This window comes from Diadema setosum, chromosome 7 (genome assembly GCF_964275005.1).
Source record: "Diadema setosum chromosome 7, eeDiaSeto1, whole genome shotgun sequence".
Taxonomy (NCBI): Eukaryota; Metazoa; Echinodermata; class Echinoidea; order Diadematoida; family Diadematidae; genus Diadema; species Diadema setosum.
Window position 1 is genome coordinate 11,085,260 of NC_092691.1, and position 21,120 is coordinate 11,106,379.

The following is a 21,120-nucleotide window of genomic DNA, read 5'->3' on the forward strand; positions in this document are numbered from 1 at the left end:
GGATAAAACAAACTTTTAGGTAAACAGCTAGGTTTCATGATGTTTTCTCACATGTGTTGTACTGTGGGTGGTTCTTCAGGATAAAATAACAATGTAGAGTTGTTGCCACATGTCATATTTCTTGTTTAGAAATTGATGCTTACTGATCTACAACTGCGCACTTGCTTTAACAACTCCATGTTTATAATGCAGTGGTGTACACATAGATGGTACAATAGTAGTTTCCCTATAAATTGTTGATTTACAGGCATACAGTGATAGAGTGGTTTTTAATTTTGGGATTACACTGTACATGTAAATGTGTAGTGCTGTTTTGAATAAAACATTCGTACATAAGACGTCAGGAGTGTTAGCTTACCATTAATAAATCAGAGTGTAGCAATGTGTTGTTTAAATGAAACCAAAACCCAAAGAGAAATGTGGATTGAGTGAAAGCAGCAACATTAAACACATCAGTGAAAGTTTGAGGAAAATCAGACAGTCGATGCAAAAGTTATGAATCTTTAAAGTTTTGGTGTTGGAACCGCTGGATGAGGAGACTACTAGAGGTTATGATGTCATGTGTGGACAATAATATAAAGAAAATATAAAGGGAATTCCACAAAAATGCACTTTTCTATCATAATGAAAGAGCACCTTGACTAACCGCTTTCAGAAAGCAGGGGGGAATAACTGCTACCCTTAACATAATGTCAGTATCAAGTTGATGGAATGTGTAATTTTCATGAAAAAATGAATTTTTGTGGAATTCCTTTTCCCACATTGTACTTGAAGAATACTCTTTTCAGTTAACTTTTCGATGGTGTCAACTTTAAAGCCATTATTTAGGCCTACCATTTGCAGATGAAACAAAAATCCAGTTTTTAGTGCTTCAAAATAAATCTAAAATGTGAGTTAGGGATAGAAACAACCAATGTAAAAATGCTAATCAGCATAATCAATGTTTATTATAAAGTCCCTGTTACATCCAATGTTAACAATAGTTATAATGAAATTATTTAATAGAATAAACTGTCTACAGTTATGGTTTATTGAGAAAATATATCTCTTTATATTTTAGGCTTCATTTGGAAATTTTTGTATGGTAGGAAGTTTTGTGATTGAATGACGTACACATGTCTAGATGCATTAAATGTGATAACTCAAACATTTTTTTTTTTTTTTTAATCACTGCTCCCAATATAAACTGTACCTTTAAAGGAGACAAGGCACAAACTATGCTGTATAGGACCTATACATAACATGTACATTTAAAGTTACAATCATTGCAAGAATAAAGAAAGATGGACCGTTAATACGCTATGAAATATTTTTATTATAAAAGTCCTGAAATTAGTGAAAAGGCAATTCAAAATAGGTCACTGCAACTTTAATTGAAATACTGTATTTTTTGCTGTTATCATTTTCCCCCCGTTTGACACTTTGTGCTGGTATGTTGTATAATGTGCAATTGTAGATTGCATAAGTTCTGACATGTCGACAGTCTACATTGTTATGAAAATAGAATCTATTTTCAAGATATGGGAATTTTGAATGGAAGCAAAGCATTACCAAGGGATGGAATACCCCGGGGGATATCAAATCAGAAGTTTTATAATGTATTAAAAAAAGCTTTTTCTCATGTTACAATGTACATTGTACAAGTACTGTGTGCAATTCACCGTGCGAGTATTATGAGGAACATTTTCTCACGAGTGGAAGCGAATACACTTTTGGAAGTGAATTCTAAGGTGCACTTGTGTCTCCATATTCTCATTACCTACATTTGTACAACTGTACAGGTGTACATACGATATTGTACAAAATGTACAATGTATGTCATACAGTTGTGCGCGTGCCATCACACCAAAGCAGACGGAATATCAACTCTGTGCACTTTTACAGTGTGGAAAGTGCAATTACATCATCATAGTCGTGTACAAAATCTGGGCTGAATTTTTATTGGGCACTTTATGTTTAAGTCATCAATGTCATACACGTAGGTTTGGCAAACTTTTTAATTTGATTTTGTGTTGTGTTGTTTTAGATGCTATTAAATATTACCTCTACCAGGATTTTGATTTGAAGTAAGATTTCATTGGTATGATTTCCAAGATGCCATTCCATGGCCAGTCAAAGCTGGCTTGGAGCAAGCTATATAATAGCTAGGGCATTGACTGAAGTGGCAGCACACAGTAATAAAGTGTGTTGAGGTTCAAGGTTGCATTCTGGGTAAACATGCTTAAAGTCAATCCCAGATGTTCCTGTGAATTCATCTTTTAGTGTTTGTCCAAACGTTCCCTTGGCCCAGTTTGATCTTTTCCCTGAAATCGTGACAAGTGCATGATGACAGCAAATAATTAAGAACATCATTTTCAAGGGCTACTCAAACACTGATCTTGCAGAACGTGTCTATTTCCACGTCCCTACCGTGTATGTACTTTGATTCTTCAGGTTTTAATGGTTCCTGTTAAGTTATAAAAACATACAGTACGTTACGTGCATGATGTTTGTATATTACATGTTAACATTAAGGGTGCTATGAGGGTAGATAATTTGTGGTTTGTGAGCACCACAAATCCATCATATTCAGTACATTCCAGTAACATCTGGTTTGTCAGTTTCTATGTATTGTTTGTTATAGATTGTACACAGGATACAACGAATGCCTGTTCTGAAAATGTTACTTTCATTGTCCCAAACTCATGGTGGAAAATTTGTGCAAATACTAGTGTGACTGTAAAAAGCTCAATGTGTACATTGTACTTCAACATTTTGTAGATGAAATGAGTGCATTTGCCATCAACATAAATATCAATCATCACAAGAACAAGACTGCACATGTACAAATTGTATGCTAGGAACCATATCAAAGGTATACTTCATATATGCAAATGAAATAAAAGCTTTACATTCAGCAGCATTTCACATGGTTAGAAGAAATTTATGAAATGTGTGCTTCTTACATGTATGTTTCTCATGATTTTAGAGTTGAGTTATTTTCACACACACACACACCAAAAAAAAAAAAAAAAAAAAAAAAAAAAAAGATGTGAGTGTGTGCAACACGAAATGCAGCAGAGATCATCACCATCTCTGGATTTAACTATTAATTTGGTTTGATCTCTTTCATTTGTTCTTGCAGCTTTGACACTTCAGTTTGTGACACACAGCTTTCTGGAATACCATGATCCAACGATAGGTGAGTCTGTCCCCATTTCCATTCTTCATGCCCTTTGACAATGTTCATATTGATGATGGTGATGATGATGAACTTGATTAAGATTTATGAATGTGGTGATTCTATATCTAAATAAATTCATATAATCATACAGGAATTGAAAAAGTAAAAATGAGTCATTATCAAATTGAAGTATTGACGATTCTGGATATAAGTGCCGAAAACATGCAGAAAAGAGAGAAGTATTCACAATATCAAAGTTAGTAATGCAATGCAGAAAGCCAGGACTTATGACCTTGCTGTGAATTCAGAATATTTTCAGGTAAACTGTCCTTGCCAGCTCTGACACCTACAATACATGTACATGTACATGATGACACTGACGAGCAGAGACTATCTCTATCTTGCCAGCCTCTAATTCTTGACTTACCCTGGCGAGATGTTTAGTGCACAAGTTGTTGTTTTTTTGACAGTCCTACTAATGTAATTTCACTGACTTGCTCGGCATCTCACGATAGCAGCAGTGCCAGTGGCTGTTCTGACAGCGCGGCGTGATTCCTGCCTTGTCCTCCCCAGGCCTGCGTCTGCTTCCTCCCTAGGCCCCCATCAGGAAGTGTGACACCGATTCAGAACCCATTTTGACTTTCCAGATATGATCATGCCCCTCTAAAATAAATTGAAATGATATAAAAAGGTCTGGAGGAATTAGATTGTGGCAAGTCATTAAGTCTCCTCAAATTAAAATCAATGAGCAGGTGTTTTTTTTTTTCTTTTCATAATTTGTTTCAAATCTGAGAAAAAAAAAATCTGATAAGATAATTGCATGTGAAATAATGAGGGCTGTAATTGGCCACTACTTACATGTACTCAAGATGTGCACGTCTAAAAAACAAATGGGGGAAAAAAAAATAACAACAACTGGAAACATGAAGACCCTGAAATACCCCATAAATGCAATCATCTTTAGGATGAACTTAATTATGTGCCAGTCCATGCACTTCAGCTCTTGAGCTTATAAAAACTAGCGATAAAATCTCCTGTGATGTGTTGGAAAAAGATGAAGTACTGTTAAAGTGGTTTCCTTCGCAGTGGTTTTATTTTCGCACTTTTCGCGCTTTGAGGTTGAACCGAGAATTAAACATTGTGTGAAAATGTTTTGAAAAGTTGCGTGAAATTAACCACGCAAAGAAATGTTCTGAACTCACCGCTTGTTACAACGCTATTTCGCACATGCACACACGAAGATTCCACGCAATGTAGGTCAACTCCTGTGCGCGTGCCTACAAGCATGGTAGAAAGTACTCGAGAGATGGGATTTCAGTTAAGCCTGCATTTAATTTTAATTTCTATTTAATAAAAGTAAAAGAATAATTGCATTATAGTTTGGGTTTTCATGTGCAAAATAAAATAGTTTTTGCCGACCGTGAATTCAAACACATGCGAAAAAGTCAGCACCGATGGAAATCGCGAAAGTATCTGTACGCGAAAGAAACCACTTTTACAGTATTCAGAATTTATGCTCTAGCTCATTTGTCAATATAAATGTCTAGGTTGTTTTCCTAACTGTTTAAGCAACTTTTTTTAGATGTCATTTGGAGCTCTGTTTCAGGAGGTTGTGATTCTATGTGTACACTACTTTTGTGACACAGGCTTTTATCTACAGTAGTTATCTGCATTCTAGATCTGTGGATTTTACCTTGCACAAAAACAGAACAGAACAAAGCAAACATTTTTTTTAAAGCAAATCCATGCATTCAGAGTGTAGATTTATTCAATGCTGCTTTTTGCAGGCTTTTGATATAATTTGCTTACCGGTAATCTGATTATGTGCCAAAGTGTGTATTTGTTTGTGATCTAATGTTTGCTGCATTTTTGCCCGTGTGACGCTGTTTGCATTGACCACTGGAATGCAGATTTGTGTCATTAGACTTTGTACCATAACAGTGTGTATACAATGTACAGTGCATGTCATATGTTTGTATTTAAGTTCCCTGTTTCCCTGGCACCGTATTGTGATCAAGGACACTGGATAAAAAAGCGAAACCAATGTACCTGGTATTGTATTGGATTGGTGACAATTTTACATGCACCTGAATTTCTGCATACTGCTGTGTATGTGTGTGTAACGTGTGTTTGTGCGTTTTAATAGTGGAGGTACCGTACGTGTTAAGTGTCCTAGGATACGTACCAGGTACATTGTACAGCTGTATTTGCTCATCATGGATTGATTATTGATCGAAGTAAAGATGAAATATCATTTCCTAAATTTTTGTTAAATATTTATACATGAAGTACAACAAGTTGCTGGAAAACCTATGGACTCACTATTAAAGTGATGGCACGATGTACGATGTGAAACCTTTTCTGATTTTTATACGCATTTTAGCAGTTTTGAAACAAAATCGGTTCTGCTTCTGAGACTGTCTTAAAAAAACATGGATGGCAACTAAATTTTGATAAATTCAAAGAAATCAGTTTAGTGCATTGTGGTCACATTCATGTGATTGTTTTATTGCTCATAGCTTTTCATATGAGAATGTTGTTTCCTCTAAAGCATTTTGACCATTGCAGGTAACACAAAATATTTGATAACAATCAGAATGGATCCATCTGATGAGCATCAAGAATATAAATTACAGAATTTTGATATATCTTGTCTTGGGCTCTTTGGTCATGTTATTCACATTTATGACAACGTGCAACCCTGAACAGGTCGCTACATTACATTACTTTTTTTTTCTCTTTTTTTTTTTAAACCACTTGCGCAGTCGGGCAAGGAGATTTTCATATTGTTGCAGAACACTTTCCTGTACATGAATTTTTATACTTGCCCGAAAAGAAAATCCCAAAATACATTGTATGAGAAAATGACATATTGATATCTAGAAAATCACTTGTATGTCAATTTAAGGGTTTGATAGAATACAATCATGTGAATTTATTAACAGCACATGTTGATTCACACGTTTAAACACATTGGTTTGATTGAGTGTTAGTTGGTGTTGCACTGAAATGGAACTTCTTCACACGTAAAGTGCTTGAAAATTGCTGAAATGAAATTGAAGTGCATTGCATCACTAAACAGTTATTATGTTTTCGCTTCTGTATAGTTGACTCTGTGAGTTTGTACTTGTAGAGGGGAAAAGTGAAATCCAAAACCTTATGCTTGCCCAATTTGGGCCCACATTTTTTTCTCATTGTTCCAAAACACTTGCCGAACTTTAATACTAATTTTTCACTTGCCCTGGGCAAGGAGTCATGCACCACCTTGCCGTATTAACATTGTACATCTTTGGCACATGCTGTTTGTCTTTACTGTCTGCAGAGGATGCATATCTCCAACAAGCCGTTATAGATGGGGAGGTCGGCCAGCTGGACATCTTGGACACAGCAGGCCAGGTAAACTCAACTCTTCATTCTACAACCCCTTTCAGACGATTTTATGGATCGTAACCGTGATCTTGATTTGAGTCATGCAATGTTCAGACACTAAAAAATACGAGTTTTGATTGTAATCTCGATGTGAGTTTTGGAGGTACATGCGCTTCTTGACCCGTCAATCAAACTCACAAAGCATGGCACGAACTACGTACTGTAGTGCGTGCAGTCTGTGGGTGGAAGTAAATGTAGGGTCAAGACAAGCTCAGCCTGCTCGATCATGTTTTGGAGGTCAACTCTTTCAGACGAGAGAAGTGTGCATCACGAATCAAGCAAATCGAGATTTGAAAACATCTCTACTGGAGCTCCTTTTGCAAATCAAGACTACATTGTATAGAATTATGGTCATAAGCCTAATGATTTCCTTTTAGTTAATTACAGAAATATCTTGATTGTAATCATGGTTCTTTAGATAGACTTTGAAACCATGATTTAAATGAGAGATTCTTCTACCATCTGAAAGGGATGTCCATATGATAACATGAGCAGCTCAAGTACATGTACATCATGGTACGTATGACATTAACAACAATAATGGCTCGCGTTTTTTTGAAAATATCTAGATGCACATTGTGCAGACAACACTGTGGTTGATAATGATACACTGATATGTTTATGACAATAGTACAAAATGAAAGGTGTATGGGAAAATTAAAACAAACTAGGCCATGCATTTGTGTTTGAATGGTGGCACTTCGAAACGGCACAGTTAGTTCAACACATGCGAGTTGCATTGATTAGCTGTGGTATCCAGCCAGATCCATAAATAGACATGGTCCATAACAGAATTAATGGCCCATGCTGTGTATCTGTCACAGCCGCAGTGGACACACCCATGCTTAGTCAATGATACTCTGCTAAGCACTGAATTGGGTTAGCCCAAACAACGATTTTTGCTTTCTATTCATCCACTGCACTTTTACTGTAGACTTCACACATTCTCTCTGCGACTGCTACCTTGGAGTTCTACAATGTAGCTACAGACACAATGTAGTGAAAAAAGAAAAAGGAACCTGCTTTGTCAAATGTAGCTTTTGATAGTACAAGCATGGACCTACATGTACTACCCATGGACATTCATTGCTCGTTTAATAATTTGTGCACCTGTTTCTGTCAAAATTGTCACAAAAGCATCTTATACATGCTTTCCTGCATTGATCTCATCATCGCCGGTCTGGATAGAAACAAGACAACACTTTGAAAAAATCTAAAAACTACATGCACAGAAGATAGTACATATTGAATACACCCAACTCTTTGAATGATTTGAAAAAAAAAAAAAAAAAATTATTATGCATGTGCAATTGAATAGACATTGGGAAATTCCTCACTCCAGCAATTTCATTTGCAAAATGCACATATTTCATATTAAGAGAAAGGAAAGATTTTTTGGCAGATTGAACATAAGATTAGTAATAGTAATGTAATTTTCCCATTTTTCACACATTGTTTCAGAGTTAACATGGACAGTAATTGTAGATGACATCTATGTCTTTACTGTCAAGCAATGTTAAATACAGTGTGTACATATCCACAAGTGCCCACTTCAGTTTTTACCAATTTTGTGACAGAAAATTTGTCATGTTTGAGGTTTGCTGTTCGCCATGCATGATTGGTCTTTATTCAAAGGCAGTTGAATCTGGAAAGGCACCTCAGCCATATAAGACTGAAATGAGGGAAGCATGTTCTTTTGTCTATTATGCAATCGTCATTTTCCAAACATGGCGACACTCATAATCAGGTGGTGATAGTGATGATGGGATTAAAAAAAACAGAAACAAAAACAACCCCCCCCCCAAAAAAAAAAAAAAAAACCCAACAACACCTCATAGTCCATAGTCCATGTTAAAGGCACAATTCACCATTTGCTGATGAAACAAAAACCCAGCATTAGAGCTTCAAAATAGTTCTGAAATGTGAGTTAGGGATAGAAACAACCAATGTAAAAATTTGAACCAGTATAATCGATGTTAAATATTGTTAAATGTACAAAATGTGAACAATAGTTATAATAAAAATGTTTTCAGACTAAACCGTCTGCAGTTATGGTTTAATGAGAAAAAGTGTGATATCTCCTTATATTTTACGCTTTATTTCAAAATCTTATATCATAGGATGTTTTGTGATACAACTGGCCTACACATATGCATCAAATGTGATATCTTCAACATTTTATTAATCACTGCTCCCAAAGGTAAATAGGACCTTTAACACAAGCGTAGTATTAAGTCTGTGATCTTTGATACAAGAGAATATTAATATTCCAAGTCATTGACCTGATCTGAGATTGTGCTGCAAGAACTGACCAGCCTGTTGTGGATGCAAGAATCACATTCTCTTTCAATAAATGTGTGAAATTTTCAGTGGTATGCCATCCAAAATTTTTCAGCTCTTATGACATGCATGCTTGTTAATAATCAGCTCTCAGAATGCAATAATGTTCAGAAGGAATGTCTTTACGAATCTGCGAGGACTACAAACATTCTAAAAGTATGCTTGACTGGTTGAGGGAATAAAGAGAGAGAGAAAAAAAATAAAAAGCTGAAGGCACAGCCTTAACATTTTGATTTCATGTCATTGACAGAATTAAGCGAGGTTGTATAGGGTGTGGCTATGTGTTCTATGGCAGAACAAAGCCATTCTTGACAATCATCACACTGTAAATTGTGACAATACTTCGGTCGTTACATAAAATTTAACGACAAGATGGAAATACAGTAGTGACACTGCACAGATCCTGTTGGCACACTGCAAAGAAGAACATTTATACAGAAATACACCTGCTTGATTGAAGAGGGGAAAATGTCACTCTGGTTTTAAAATGGTTTTATTGTGGGTATGCTGACTCGAGGTTGACCAACTGATACGGATATTGTTGTATTTGTCGCTGGAGAGAAAAAACAATGGGTGATGAGGCGAGGTGACAGGAAGGACACCACTGAGATACTTTGAGTTAAACAGCACCACTACCCTTGATATGCCTAGGCTTACAAGGGCACTTCAGCTGTCAACATGTTACCAGTGGCGAATCCAGAGGGGGGCACACCAGGCGCGCGCCCCCTCTTTTATTTATTTATTTTTTTGTTAAAAGAAATAAAAAGAAAAAAACAGGGACGCATGCGGCCCCCCCCCTTTAATTTTGCAAAGGTGCCTCCCCATTACGGAATTCCTGGATCCGCCCCTGGTTACCGTACCTATTCTGAAGCAAAGCTTATAAATTTGTGGCATGCTTGTGTGTATGTATTTGTATGTTTGAGTAGTGTCTCAGGTTATTATTGCGATCAGCAATAAGCGGGATATTTCTGTCTGTCTGAATGGGTGCAAAATACCTTGGTATGTTGATTACGATTGTTATCCTGCTATTTTGTCAATATGAATGTGACTAATCTGGTTTTATTCCGTCAAGCTTCTTTTTTTGGGGGGGTGGGAGGGGTATAAAAAACCTGTAGATTGTGACTAGTGAGGTACACAGCACAACAACGAAATAAAAAAGATGTACTCCACAGATCCGTGGGTGTGAGGTTGCGTTCCCCTGTGTGTGTTTGTATGCATTAATGTGGTTGATAAAAAAAGAAATCTTTCAAACATTACACGGTAAATAATCCTCTTGACAGCTTGTTATGAATACTCGAACATATACATTGAGGATGTTCAAAAACAACCCATTGTTCAGCTTCAGTTGATATGGGACATATCTGTCCTTAAATATCAACGACAAAAAGATTTCTCTACAGATCGAATATCAAGACTCCCAGTACACCAATTTTCTTTTCATCCCTCCCCGGCCAAGACAATGATATAAATCTTTTACTGGCTGTCAATCCAGGATGTAGACATATCATGTCTCTTTGTGTGTGTTCCATATATAGTGTGAAAGTGAAACAATAGGACTAAAAGCCCCCAGTGAGCTGGGTCTATTGCTCCAGGAGTGTATTTGTCGCAATTCAAAACTTCCAGGTCCCTCAAAATTTTCTTCATCGTGTGTAGTAGTTGAACAAACCTGGAACTAGTCCAGGCTGCTTCGTCCCTTTAATACTTCTTTGCCATCCCCAGTTCTCTGTTTGGCGGGAGAAATTCAGTTTGGGTTTCACATGCTGCAATACAGCATAGGGGAATTCAAATTATTTTAATGTGTACATTTGGCAGCCTTTCCTTTTTGTTGAAATGTCGCACAAGAATGCACAGTATTTAAATCATATAACAACTTCATTGCTGGTATAAACACAAAATCAAGAAGATGGAGATAGAGAGAGAGAGAGAATCATAGCTAGACAAACAGAGAGATAGAGGGAGAGACAGAGATAGACAGAAGAATCAGATGTGACTTTAAGAAGACAGAGGGACTGAGGGAGATTGATAGTCTCTGTGCAAGTCAACCAGATATGTTTACAGTGAGATGTATTCAGAGAGACATGAAGGACAGAGGACAACCTAGTTTCAGTGTTTGTTCTTATTCACACTGCAGCAGCCAGGAGAGAAGACTAGTTAGCCCTCCACTCCACCAAATCTATTCATACATAATCAGATATGTTCTGTGAAGATTGAATGATGCAACATTACTTTCTATTTTTATTATGAAGTGCCCACTATGAGAAGCCAGGCAATAGATGCTACAACATGTAATAACAATGGATTTTAACCCAATCCCACATTCTTTTAGCTGCTCTAAAGCAGATTTCACACCCTCCCCCCCCCCCCCCGAAAAAAAAAAGGCAAATGCAAACGGACAAATGATTGACAAAAGTGCCTTTATCACCTCACTTCTGGTGGAGAATCACGGTTTTCAAACAATTTTAAGGGAAATTGGGCAGATTAGTAACAGCAAAGCCGTTCTGCTTCTGGAGTTCAAAATATCTTTCTCAAATGGTGAAAAAAATGCAATCTGAAACATTATTTTTAGGCAGAGATGATAAATGCAAAGTTGTGTTATTGTGTTTCACGTGTTTATAGCTTGTACCTACCCATACCAACTACTGTAAAAGCGGATATTTTTGCGTGACTAATTTTTTCGCGCTCGTCGGGGTAAGAAGAGTTTTTTATGTTTTGAATTCCGCAGAATCAAGACATCAGCTATAGGGACATATGGCAAGCGAACATATTCACATGCTTTTATTTTTTCGCTGGTATCTGGTTTCTTGAATGCAAAAATTTCAACACCGCGAAAATTTCCACTTTTACAGTACATGACCTCTGCTCCTCATATCAAACAGCACGTTGGTGCTGCCTTCTTTGTAACTCGTTGTAGAGATGATAAATTTAACAACATGAGAAATGCAAGGAAAGGTTTTATAGCAAATGCGCAGCTGGTATTGAAACACGTTTCTAACATGGGAAAGTTTGTAGACTCGGCCAAAGATTGTGGTCTTCGGAAAAACGGGATGGAGGAGGGGATGGGTAATCATTAGATTGTGGCTGACATCAAGATTCTATTCATCATCATTTAATATTGGGGAATAGTTTTGCAATATTTTGGGCCCAGTCCAGTATGCGTAGACTTTCCCATTTTGCCTTTGCTGTATTGTAGTGGGAAAGTTTAAGACAGAAAACAAAACAGAACAAAAAACCCACAGACTATTTGTAGGTGGTGGGCACTGTTATATGATACGTTATACCAGGAAATATACTCACACCTACGGACTATTTTTTAGCTTGTCTGTTGCATACGGTAGGTACCCACCTATTCATCCTTTATTAGCTTGTTACAATGTATGTGGCAGGTATTGCTGATGTATGCTCGTCTTGTTGCATAATCCAAATGCAGAAGTCATGTAATTAGCTCAGCTATCTATTCAACATGCATCATAAGAAGTTTTTGTTTCAGACTATCAGGTACATGTACAATGTACATAGCGATGCTGAGTAACACAAGTCATAAAGACACTCAATAGACAATTGCTAGTTTCTGTTATGTTGGAACCAGACATTTGTGATTTTGTTGAGTTACGGTTTCATTAACAGCATTAAAACTGAATCTATATGTTTATGCGATATGAAAGCAAAACGATTGTTCAATAGATTTTGAAATTTCAGGATTTTGACCTTCATGTGAAATGCATGGTTAATTCATCATATGACCAGGAAAGGTATTTTTGCCAAACTGAAAAGGAAAACAAAAATAGCTAGAATATTTATTCTATTATTTAAAACTATGTAACAGAAAAATCCAGTCCATGTTCGAAATGCCTTTAAATGAAAATATTAAATTCAAGTAAAACAGGACATTAAAAGTAAGTTTTTATAAACAAGAAAGAAAGATAGAACACAAATAAATTCTAACTTCTAGCTTTTGAACCAGTTTGTGTATGGGCACTGAGACAATTCACTTTTCTTTGTTGTTGCTTAATGGGGAATTGTATATGTAGTCATTTTCTTCTTTTTTTTTTGGGGGGGGGGGAGGGTCTTTTATCTGCAGGTGGCTGCCTTGGAATTGTTGAAGGAGATGTGTTTGAACAGATGACACTCAATGTACTTGCCAATGACTGTCCTACTCTTGTGTTTTCAAAGGAGACATGGGCTTACACTTCACCCATGTTCCAATGACTTGCAAATCAAAAACCCGACCAGACAACCGCTCAACAGCCCAGTTGGCACTATGAAGTTCCAATCTTCTCAGTTGCCCATTAGCCACATCCTGTTTTGCAGGTTCTTTTTTTTTTTTGGTCTTTTTTCCCTCTCTTTCTCATTGCTTATCTTTTTTCTCTCTCCAAAATTCAAGCCACTGTGACTACAACTAGTTTGAGAGACACAACTTTTTTGATGATGATGGTGGTGATGGTGATGATAGTGATGATGAAAATAATCGTAATTACTGCTCCACAGCATTCTAAAGTTCTTTTGCATCCTTCATATTCTAAATGCAGTTGTTCAGATATTTGATTTGAATTGTCTGTAATCATCATTTGAATGAAAATTTATAAAAGATCAGAACTCAGATGATCACAAGCTCTTCATGAACAACTGCTGTATTCAGTGTAAATTTCATGTTTATTTAAACTGAGAGGTAAAAGCTGAACTAATATAATGATTGTTTACTTTTAACCCATTTAGGACGAGTTCCGAGTATGCTCAGGCAAGTGTCTATGGGAAATGCATTTTGGAGCGTAATCAGTCCGTCCTCAACAGGTTAATGTGACTGTGAATCATATGACTGAGCCTATTTATATTGTGTAATGATCTGAATAAATGTTGCACTTACCAAATACACTACGTACACCTGTCACTGTGCGAAATTCATCATCAACAGGTTGTCATGGTCTGCAGCGCAGCATACTAATCACAACAAACTAGGCTTTTAAATTTACAATGTTTGATGTAGATTAGCCCAGACTGAGGCCTTCCAGTTTTCACTGGCAATTTGGGAACAAGGCGTATTATTCCTGCCCCCTATTCAGACGCATGCCATTTTATACCAAAATTCGATAACGAAACGACGTATAAAGAATCATCGTATAGCCAACAGACCGTTCACACACTAATTTCGACCGTTCTGGGAAACATCGTATAGATGTGCAGTTTCCAACTGCGCATGCTGTTACAGTCATGAGTGACAGCTGTGGGGTCACCTTTCATGCGCACTCCCATTAAGCCCCGCCCAGTTATACCGTTCTATGGTCGCCATATGTTCAGACGCACACAGAATACTGATTTGTTATCGAGTTCTAGTTTGAAACGACGCTCTGACCATTGTTTTGCTATACATCGTTTCGTTGTCATTGTTCAGATGTATAAATTCATCATATACAAATACATGCTATACCATTTTGGTATAGAATACTGTTCTAGTATAATTTTTTTTTTGCATCTGAATGCCCTGTTGTTTGAATGATATTGTTTACATCTCATTTAAAGGGGGAATTTCTGTGCAAGGAAGTTTATAATTTGAACAGCAGAAGTGGACGAAAGTTAGGAGGGGGGGGGGAGAGGGAGTTGAAGATATAGACTCTGGACTACTCAAAAAGTAGGAAGTGTAATTGTGATAATGCATGCAGGAATAATACTGCAAAGGAAATTGACTCCAATTGGACCATCTAAAGTATCAGCATTCATTTTCTGAGGCATGCTGCCACTGATGATAAGAAAGTTTTAAAAAGGCCAATCTATTAGTTTATACATCGATATATGCAAACTAAATAGCATCATATGTGTAAGGCTGTGTGTGCACTGAACAAGAGTGGTATAATCAGTGAGCACATATACATACATAGTGTATAATGAGGGGGAAATTCTGCTTCCTTATGGGCAGCGTATTTTTCATTTACATGATAAATGTGATTTCAAAAATTCCTTTTGAATAATGTTCAAATACATTTTGTTTTTGAAAATCTAGTCCCACAGCAAATCTTCACCAGATCATGATCTAATAAATGAAGTCTGATTATTATCAAGAGTGTTAAGCTCTTTAATTCCTTTAAACTTGAATTTTGTCAGCCTTTCCTTTGGGTGTATGTTTGTGAGTGTGTGTGCATGGGGGTTGCTAGGCACGCCCCTGTACAGTGCCACCGATCTGTTGAACCTGCTCAGTCTTGCTGCACTCATAGCGTTGTTGCCAGTCTGTGCTGAGTAGGTGTTACTGATTTGAAGTCACTTGACTTCCCGTTCACACCCAATGCTCATTGGGTGTTAAGCCCAGTGTAATCCTGTTGAATTTATGTGAGTCGCTCAACACCCTTTTTTGATCCAGTTCCAAATCTGGCAACACCCTTCCCCTAAATCTCTCCTAAATCTTGAAGCTATATTAGTATTATATGATAGCAATTGTGCACTGGGGGTTTTTAAAGTTGAATGTATGTGACATTCGAACAAAGACTATTGTCTTCAGAGTTAATACTTCTGTGGGTTGTTAAATTCGCAAATAACACCCAATTCTCTAGATATTCATGAAAATGAAAACCCCATGAATTAAGTACACAGCAATTATCATGTTTAACAAGATGTTTAAATTATCTGTTACAATCACACAGTGTACGTGACGAATGCAAATTTGATTTGCTTGTGTGCCTCACAGGTCTTTGCAATAATTTCCTTAACCACTTACAAATTTGATTAATTTAAAAATCATTACTTTCTCCGCATTATGGGCTTGTGATGATATGCAATGTTGACTTTAATTGAAGGATATCATAATGGTTGCTTAATCATGGAAGACAAAGTAATTTTTATTTAAACATAGTTTTACGACCCTGCGGGCCGGAGAGCCTTGAGGCGCTGAAACCATGCCCTCGCTGTGATGCATACTGTGATTGTGGCTGACATCACTGCCTTACAAAGATACACCCCCTATTCAGACACATGCCATTTTATACCAAAACTCGATAATGAAACGACGTATAAAGATTCATCGTATAGCCGACAGACCGTTCAGACACTAATTTCGACCGTTCTGGGAAACGTCGTATAGATATGTGCAGTTTCCCACTGCGCATGCTGTTATACTAGTAGTCATGAGTGACAGCTGTGGGGTCACCTTTCGTGCGCGCTCCCATTAAGCCCCGCCCAGTTATACCGTTCTATGGTCACCATACGTTCAGACGTACAGGGAATGCTGATTCATTATCGAGTTCTAGTTCGAAACGATGCTCTGACCATCGTTTCGCTATACGTCGTTTTGTTCTGATACGTCGCTTCGTAGTCGGCGTGCAGACGTATAAATTCATCATATAGTTATACCGTTTTGGTATAGCTATACCATTCTAGTACATATTTTTTTTTTTTTTTTTTTTTTTTTGGCGTCTGAATGCCCTGACAGTTTGCAAATTCTTATCAGGTGTTACTGAAACTTATGAATACGGTTTCCCTTGTTTGAGTCTACTCAGGTGATAAGATTCAAGCTGTGGATGCGGGTTTGATATTTCACTTTAACAACAATGTCCACTCAATACTGGATTGGCTTTTCACCGTGAAACACTACTACAATTGGTACAAGTGCTTTCTTCCCCCACTTTCACTTTAGAGCTTTCGTAAGGGATAGGTAGTATCTAAACTCCATTTCATGTCAAGAGTTCCACAATGCAGGCAGATTTTCATCAGACGTGAAAGATTTGCGGTCACTATTTTGATGCACTGGCCCTGGACAACACTTCAGACACTCTAGTATTGCTCTGACAAAGCTCTGGCGGTATAAGTACTGTAGACACCAGGTATTTTGCTGCAACAAAGGAATGCTTTGTGCATCCGAGTCTGCATTGTACAAGTTTGTGTTGCTGACTGTGCACATTCAATGCTTTTACAAGGCACAGTTGCATTTAATGTTCACTTGATATGTGATCTCACATGGGATAGAAGAGATGATACAGTCTTTCAGTCAGGCACATTTGAATACTCGAGTTACTAGTACGTGTATTCCTATTTCTTATTGTAGATCTTCTGCATTTGCAATTAGTGTATGCCTACATCACCTAGACTGCTAGTGTCAGTTTATACATATGAACAACATGGTTTAGAGTGGAAAAAAGAAACCACACATGCACAATAAAGTGATATTTATATGGCTAAATAATACAAATGTAAGTACCAGTCTGTGAACATGATTAATTACTGTAAAGCCTCAAAGGTACTGCAGGTTCGCCACCGGGGCTTTTCTACGCCAGAGATAAAAGTGTAGGTCTCCAACTCATGTGCCAACACATGTACATGTATACCTAAGGTATAGTTTTGGCTGTTCAGAGTCCACTATTTTTAATAGAATATTGACACAATGCCTTGTACAGTATATGAACATTCAGACTTGGCATGATCCTGTCCATGTGGTTTAGGTTAGGACATATTGAAAGTCTGTGCACTTACAGAAGAATAGGAGTTCTGACATTATAATGACATTAAGCTGGCACTAGGGGAATTCCATCATATTGGTTACTGAAAAGTACCTTTCAATGTATAAAATACCAAAGCATAGGTCCTAGAGGCTTGATATTGGGGGGGGGGGGGGGGGGGGGAGGGGGGGGGGTGGGCACACAGTATTTGGAGGAGAGTATAAATGCTTTAGGAAGAGACCAGTCAAAATGAAAGTATTTTCTTTCTTTTTTTTTTTACCTCAGCTGCATACAAAGCACATCACTTCAAAACAAATAAGGCCTTTGAGTTCTTACATCAAGCACCCCTGCTTGCAAATTTGAACTCTTCTATTCCCACGATACTATTTGGAGTTCAGGGGTGAAAAATCTGAGTGTGGTATTTCTCTCCACCCCCCCCCCCCCCCACGTGTGTACCTCCCACCCTCTCTCTTCCCTTTCTGTCCATATTCTATTCCCTTTCCATACTCCCCCCTTCTTCCCCTTTCCCCTCCCCCTCCTCCTCTCTTCTTCTTCTTCTTTTTCTCTCACCATCTTTTCATCTGGAGTTAGCTGTTGAAAATCTCTAGACCACCTTCCTATTGAAAAGCAGTGCACCCAGAAAGAGTACTGACTTTTTTTACCTTGTTTGCAGGCTCTGATATATGAGGCGCGGGGATTGTGTGCATAGCCAAACTTGATATCATGGGAAAATGTGGCAATTGGCACGCGATGCCGACCTAAGGAAGGGAGAGGCGAACGTGTGGTGTGTGATGTGATCACCCTGCTCAAAGTTTTCAGGAAGATGTACTCATAAATAGTAGTACTGAAAAGCACACACACCTTGTTGGCATCATCATTTGGTGAATTCAAGTGGGAAACTCCTAGTCTTACCATAGTTGTCCACCAGCCAATAATTGTTACCTGTGGCAGGATTGAAAAAAAAAAAATGTTTCAGGAAATATTCTGTGTGTGATGATGAAAAATTATGGTTATTAATGGAAACAGGACACTACTTCAGATGTAGAATTATCTGCAGGCTGCCGTCAAATGGGTTATATGGAAACAGAGCAGACTTTGATATCGTTTACAAGTCAAAGTAGCATTTGCCAGGAGGAAGGTGATACAGATACACCGAAGAAGCAACAGTTAGTAATCAAAAGAGATAGTCCCTCATTATCACTGTTCGCTTTGACAATTTGTTTACTTGATGTCAGGTTTAAAGGGACTGTACAGCTCCAGTGCTGGTTGAGGTGGAGATTCATGTTTTGAACATTTTAGAAGGGGAGGAGAGTTGGCAACATGGCAAGAAACCTTACTAAACATGCCATAGCTTGGGAGATGCTGTGTATATTCTTCCTACTCCCCACTACAGAGACTCCAACCCCAAGCACCTTCTGATCGGGAGATTCTCCCGCCTGAAACCCCTAGCAAACATGAGACTCCAATTTGATGTGCGCGAAGGGCACATCACGAGCGCAAAGCGCAAAGTTCTTTGCGGCCGGGGTCCAGGGCCCGCTTAAGGGTCCTGGAAGCTCTAGGGTTCTAGATGCTCTCTCTCGTGCTATCTAAGGCTCATTTTTCAACATACAATGATATTAAGTAAGAAATCATTTCAAGCGGGAGACACAGCCAGGGCGGGAGAAATTAAATCTCAATCGGGAGAACAGGAGATTTAGCAAAAATGGGCTTTCGGTGGGAGATCTTCCGTCGAAAACGGGAGAGTTGGAGTCTCTGCCACTAAACCCTTACAGATTGGAAGAAGAAGAAGAAGAAAAAAAAAACCCTGTCATTTGTAGACTCGTTTAGAAACATGAAATTTTGTCTTGTCACTCTTGGTCTGGAAGTGTTCCCCAAGGAGTTCTACTGTTGTTATTGGTGCATGTCTGTAATTCAAAAAGTTAAATTTTGAAAGCACATTCAGGGAGGTGTAGCTTGGTATGACTTCAATTCACTTCTCATAAACTATATATACTATTCCAATTTATTTTTGGATTTGAAAGGCTGTGGAGTTTGCAACTGTGCTAAATGCTCTGTAACACTAAACATGAATATGGAAACACAAGTCAGACACATTATCATGAAAGATTCATTTTTGTATTTCAAAAGCCGCTATAGTGTCCATAGGTTGTTGGTTACATTTGTTTGTGCATGTGTGTGTGTGTGTGTGAATTGTGAACAAGAGCATAGCGGACAGTCGATGCGGTGATTGCCTCATGTATGCCATGGCTGAAGGCAGAACGTTGACTCTGCAATGGTGTTTCAAGATTTACTCCCACACAGACAATCAGGGGAGGGCTGAAATCTGTGCGAATAATGATCTATTTGTGTGTCTTTTCCATGGCATTCACTCAAAGACTGATAAAATTGTCTTTCATACAATTTGGACAGGTGTTTCTTTTTGAATCTTTTATTCTTTTTTTCCCACCAAACAGTGTAAATTCAACTTACTCATTTTGACTGAGACACACATAGGCCCAACTCAAAAAAAAAAACACCAAAAAAAAAAAAAAGACAAACATTGATATGAGGAGGAAAAATATTACATCCCCATTTCAATTGTCAACATCTGTTCACCAAAGTTTGCAAAATGTAAACTACCATGTAAGCGTAGAGTAACGTGTCTACAGCTCTTGTGCTAACGTAAACAATGTACGGTATTTGACAAAACAATCCCTGGAAAGAGAGATGACACAACAGTTGGACAAGCAAGCTTCTTTGATGCTGCTACCAACCTCAAAGATGACAATGCTGGTATGATTCATCAGCAGTCTACAACAACAGCAAAAGGAGGGGATAATGAAAAATTGGAGAGTCGAGAATGCTTACAAGCAAGAAGACTGACAATGAATGGTTGGGGGGAGGGTGTTGGGGAGAGGCAACCGATTGACGCTTCTATTGTGTGCTGTGTACGAAGGCCGTACGTACGGCATTATTCGTGTGCAGCCAGGGCCTCTGTGCGTGGTGCATGGTTGTGTAGGAGTGTTATTCAGGCATACAGCCAGAGATAGGCTTGTGTATTGTATGGGAATGAGTGTACAGAGCCTACGATGACTGCCTGCTGGCTTCATGCACTGCCCTAGATACGCTGGGCAAACTCAAATACATGACCTGGAGCGGGGAGATTCTGCATGAATATTTATCGCATGATCATTAGTCGATGAGCTGCCTTTGTTGAGGATGTACTGTACATGAGCTCATCTACTCTGCTTTATATTCCTTCTGCTTTTGTGTGATACTCCTAGAACCTTTGTAGCTCCTAACACTACAATTTTTATCTCTTTCTTGTATTTTCCCCATATTGCTAGGTCTTTTCTCCCCATTTCACAGGGTGTTATGGCTGTCTTTTGTTGATGCATGGACCTACAACAAATAGGTCCATGGTTGATGCAACAATGTCCACCTCACACTTTGATGATTGCCATCTTTTCTACCTCTTGTACCACAAATTTCTGTACCTCATTGTGCCTCCTCTTTCATGCCTTCTATCTCATTTCTCATCCTCTCTGTAAAAGATTTTTCTGGTACAGGTCAATCTTTCTAAAAATCTGACATCATTCTTCAAGTCACCAGTTACGCTAGCGTAACAGGCACAGCCTGTAGTACAGTGTACTTGTCCTATCCTTCTGGTCTGTGCATCTACATGCATGCACACACAGACATGCATACAACCATGCACACACACGCTTACACACAGACACACATACATGTGTACATATGCACAGAGCAGCCGTTGCCATAGCTGTCTCGCTTGCC

The 21,120-nt window shown here is 38.1% G+C and overlaps 1 protein-coding gene across 1 annotated transcript in view; it reads left to right on the forward strand.

The window, feature by feature from the left end:
* The window catches only part of LOC140230360 (GTP-binding protein Rit1-like), a 35,911-nt gene that overhangs the window by 8,116 nt on the left and 6,675 nt on the right, over nt 1-21,120 (forward strand). Inside the window, exons 2-3 of the mRNA XM_072310507.1 lie at nt 3,125-3,181; nt 6,486-6,559. Of these exons, the coding sequence (XP_072166608.1) occupies nt 3,125-3,181; nt 6,486-6,559 (131 nt within the window). The remainder of the gene's footprint in view (nt 1-3,124; nt 3,182-6,485; nt 6,560-21,120) is intronic.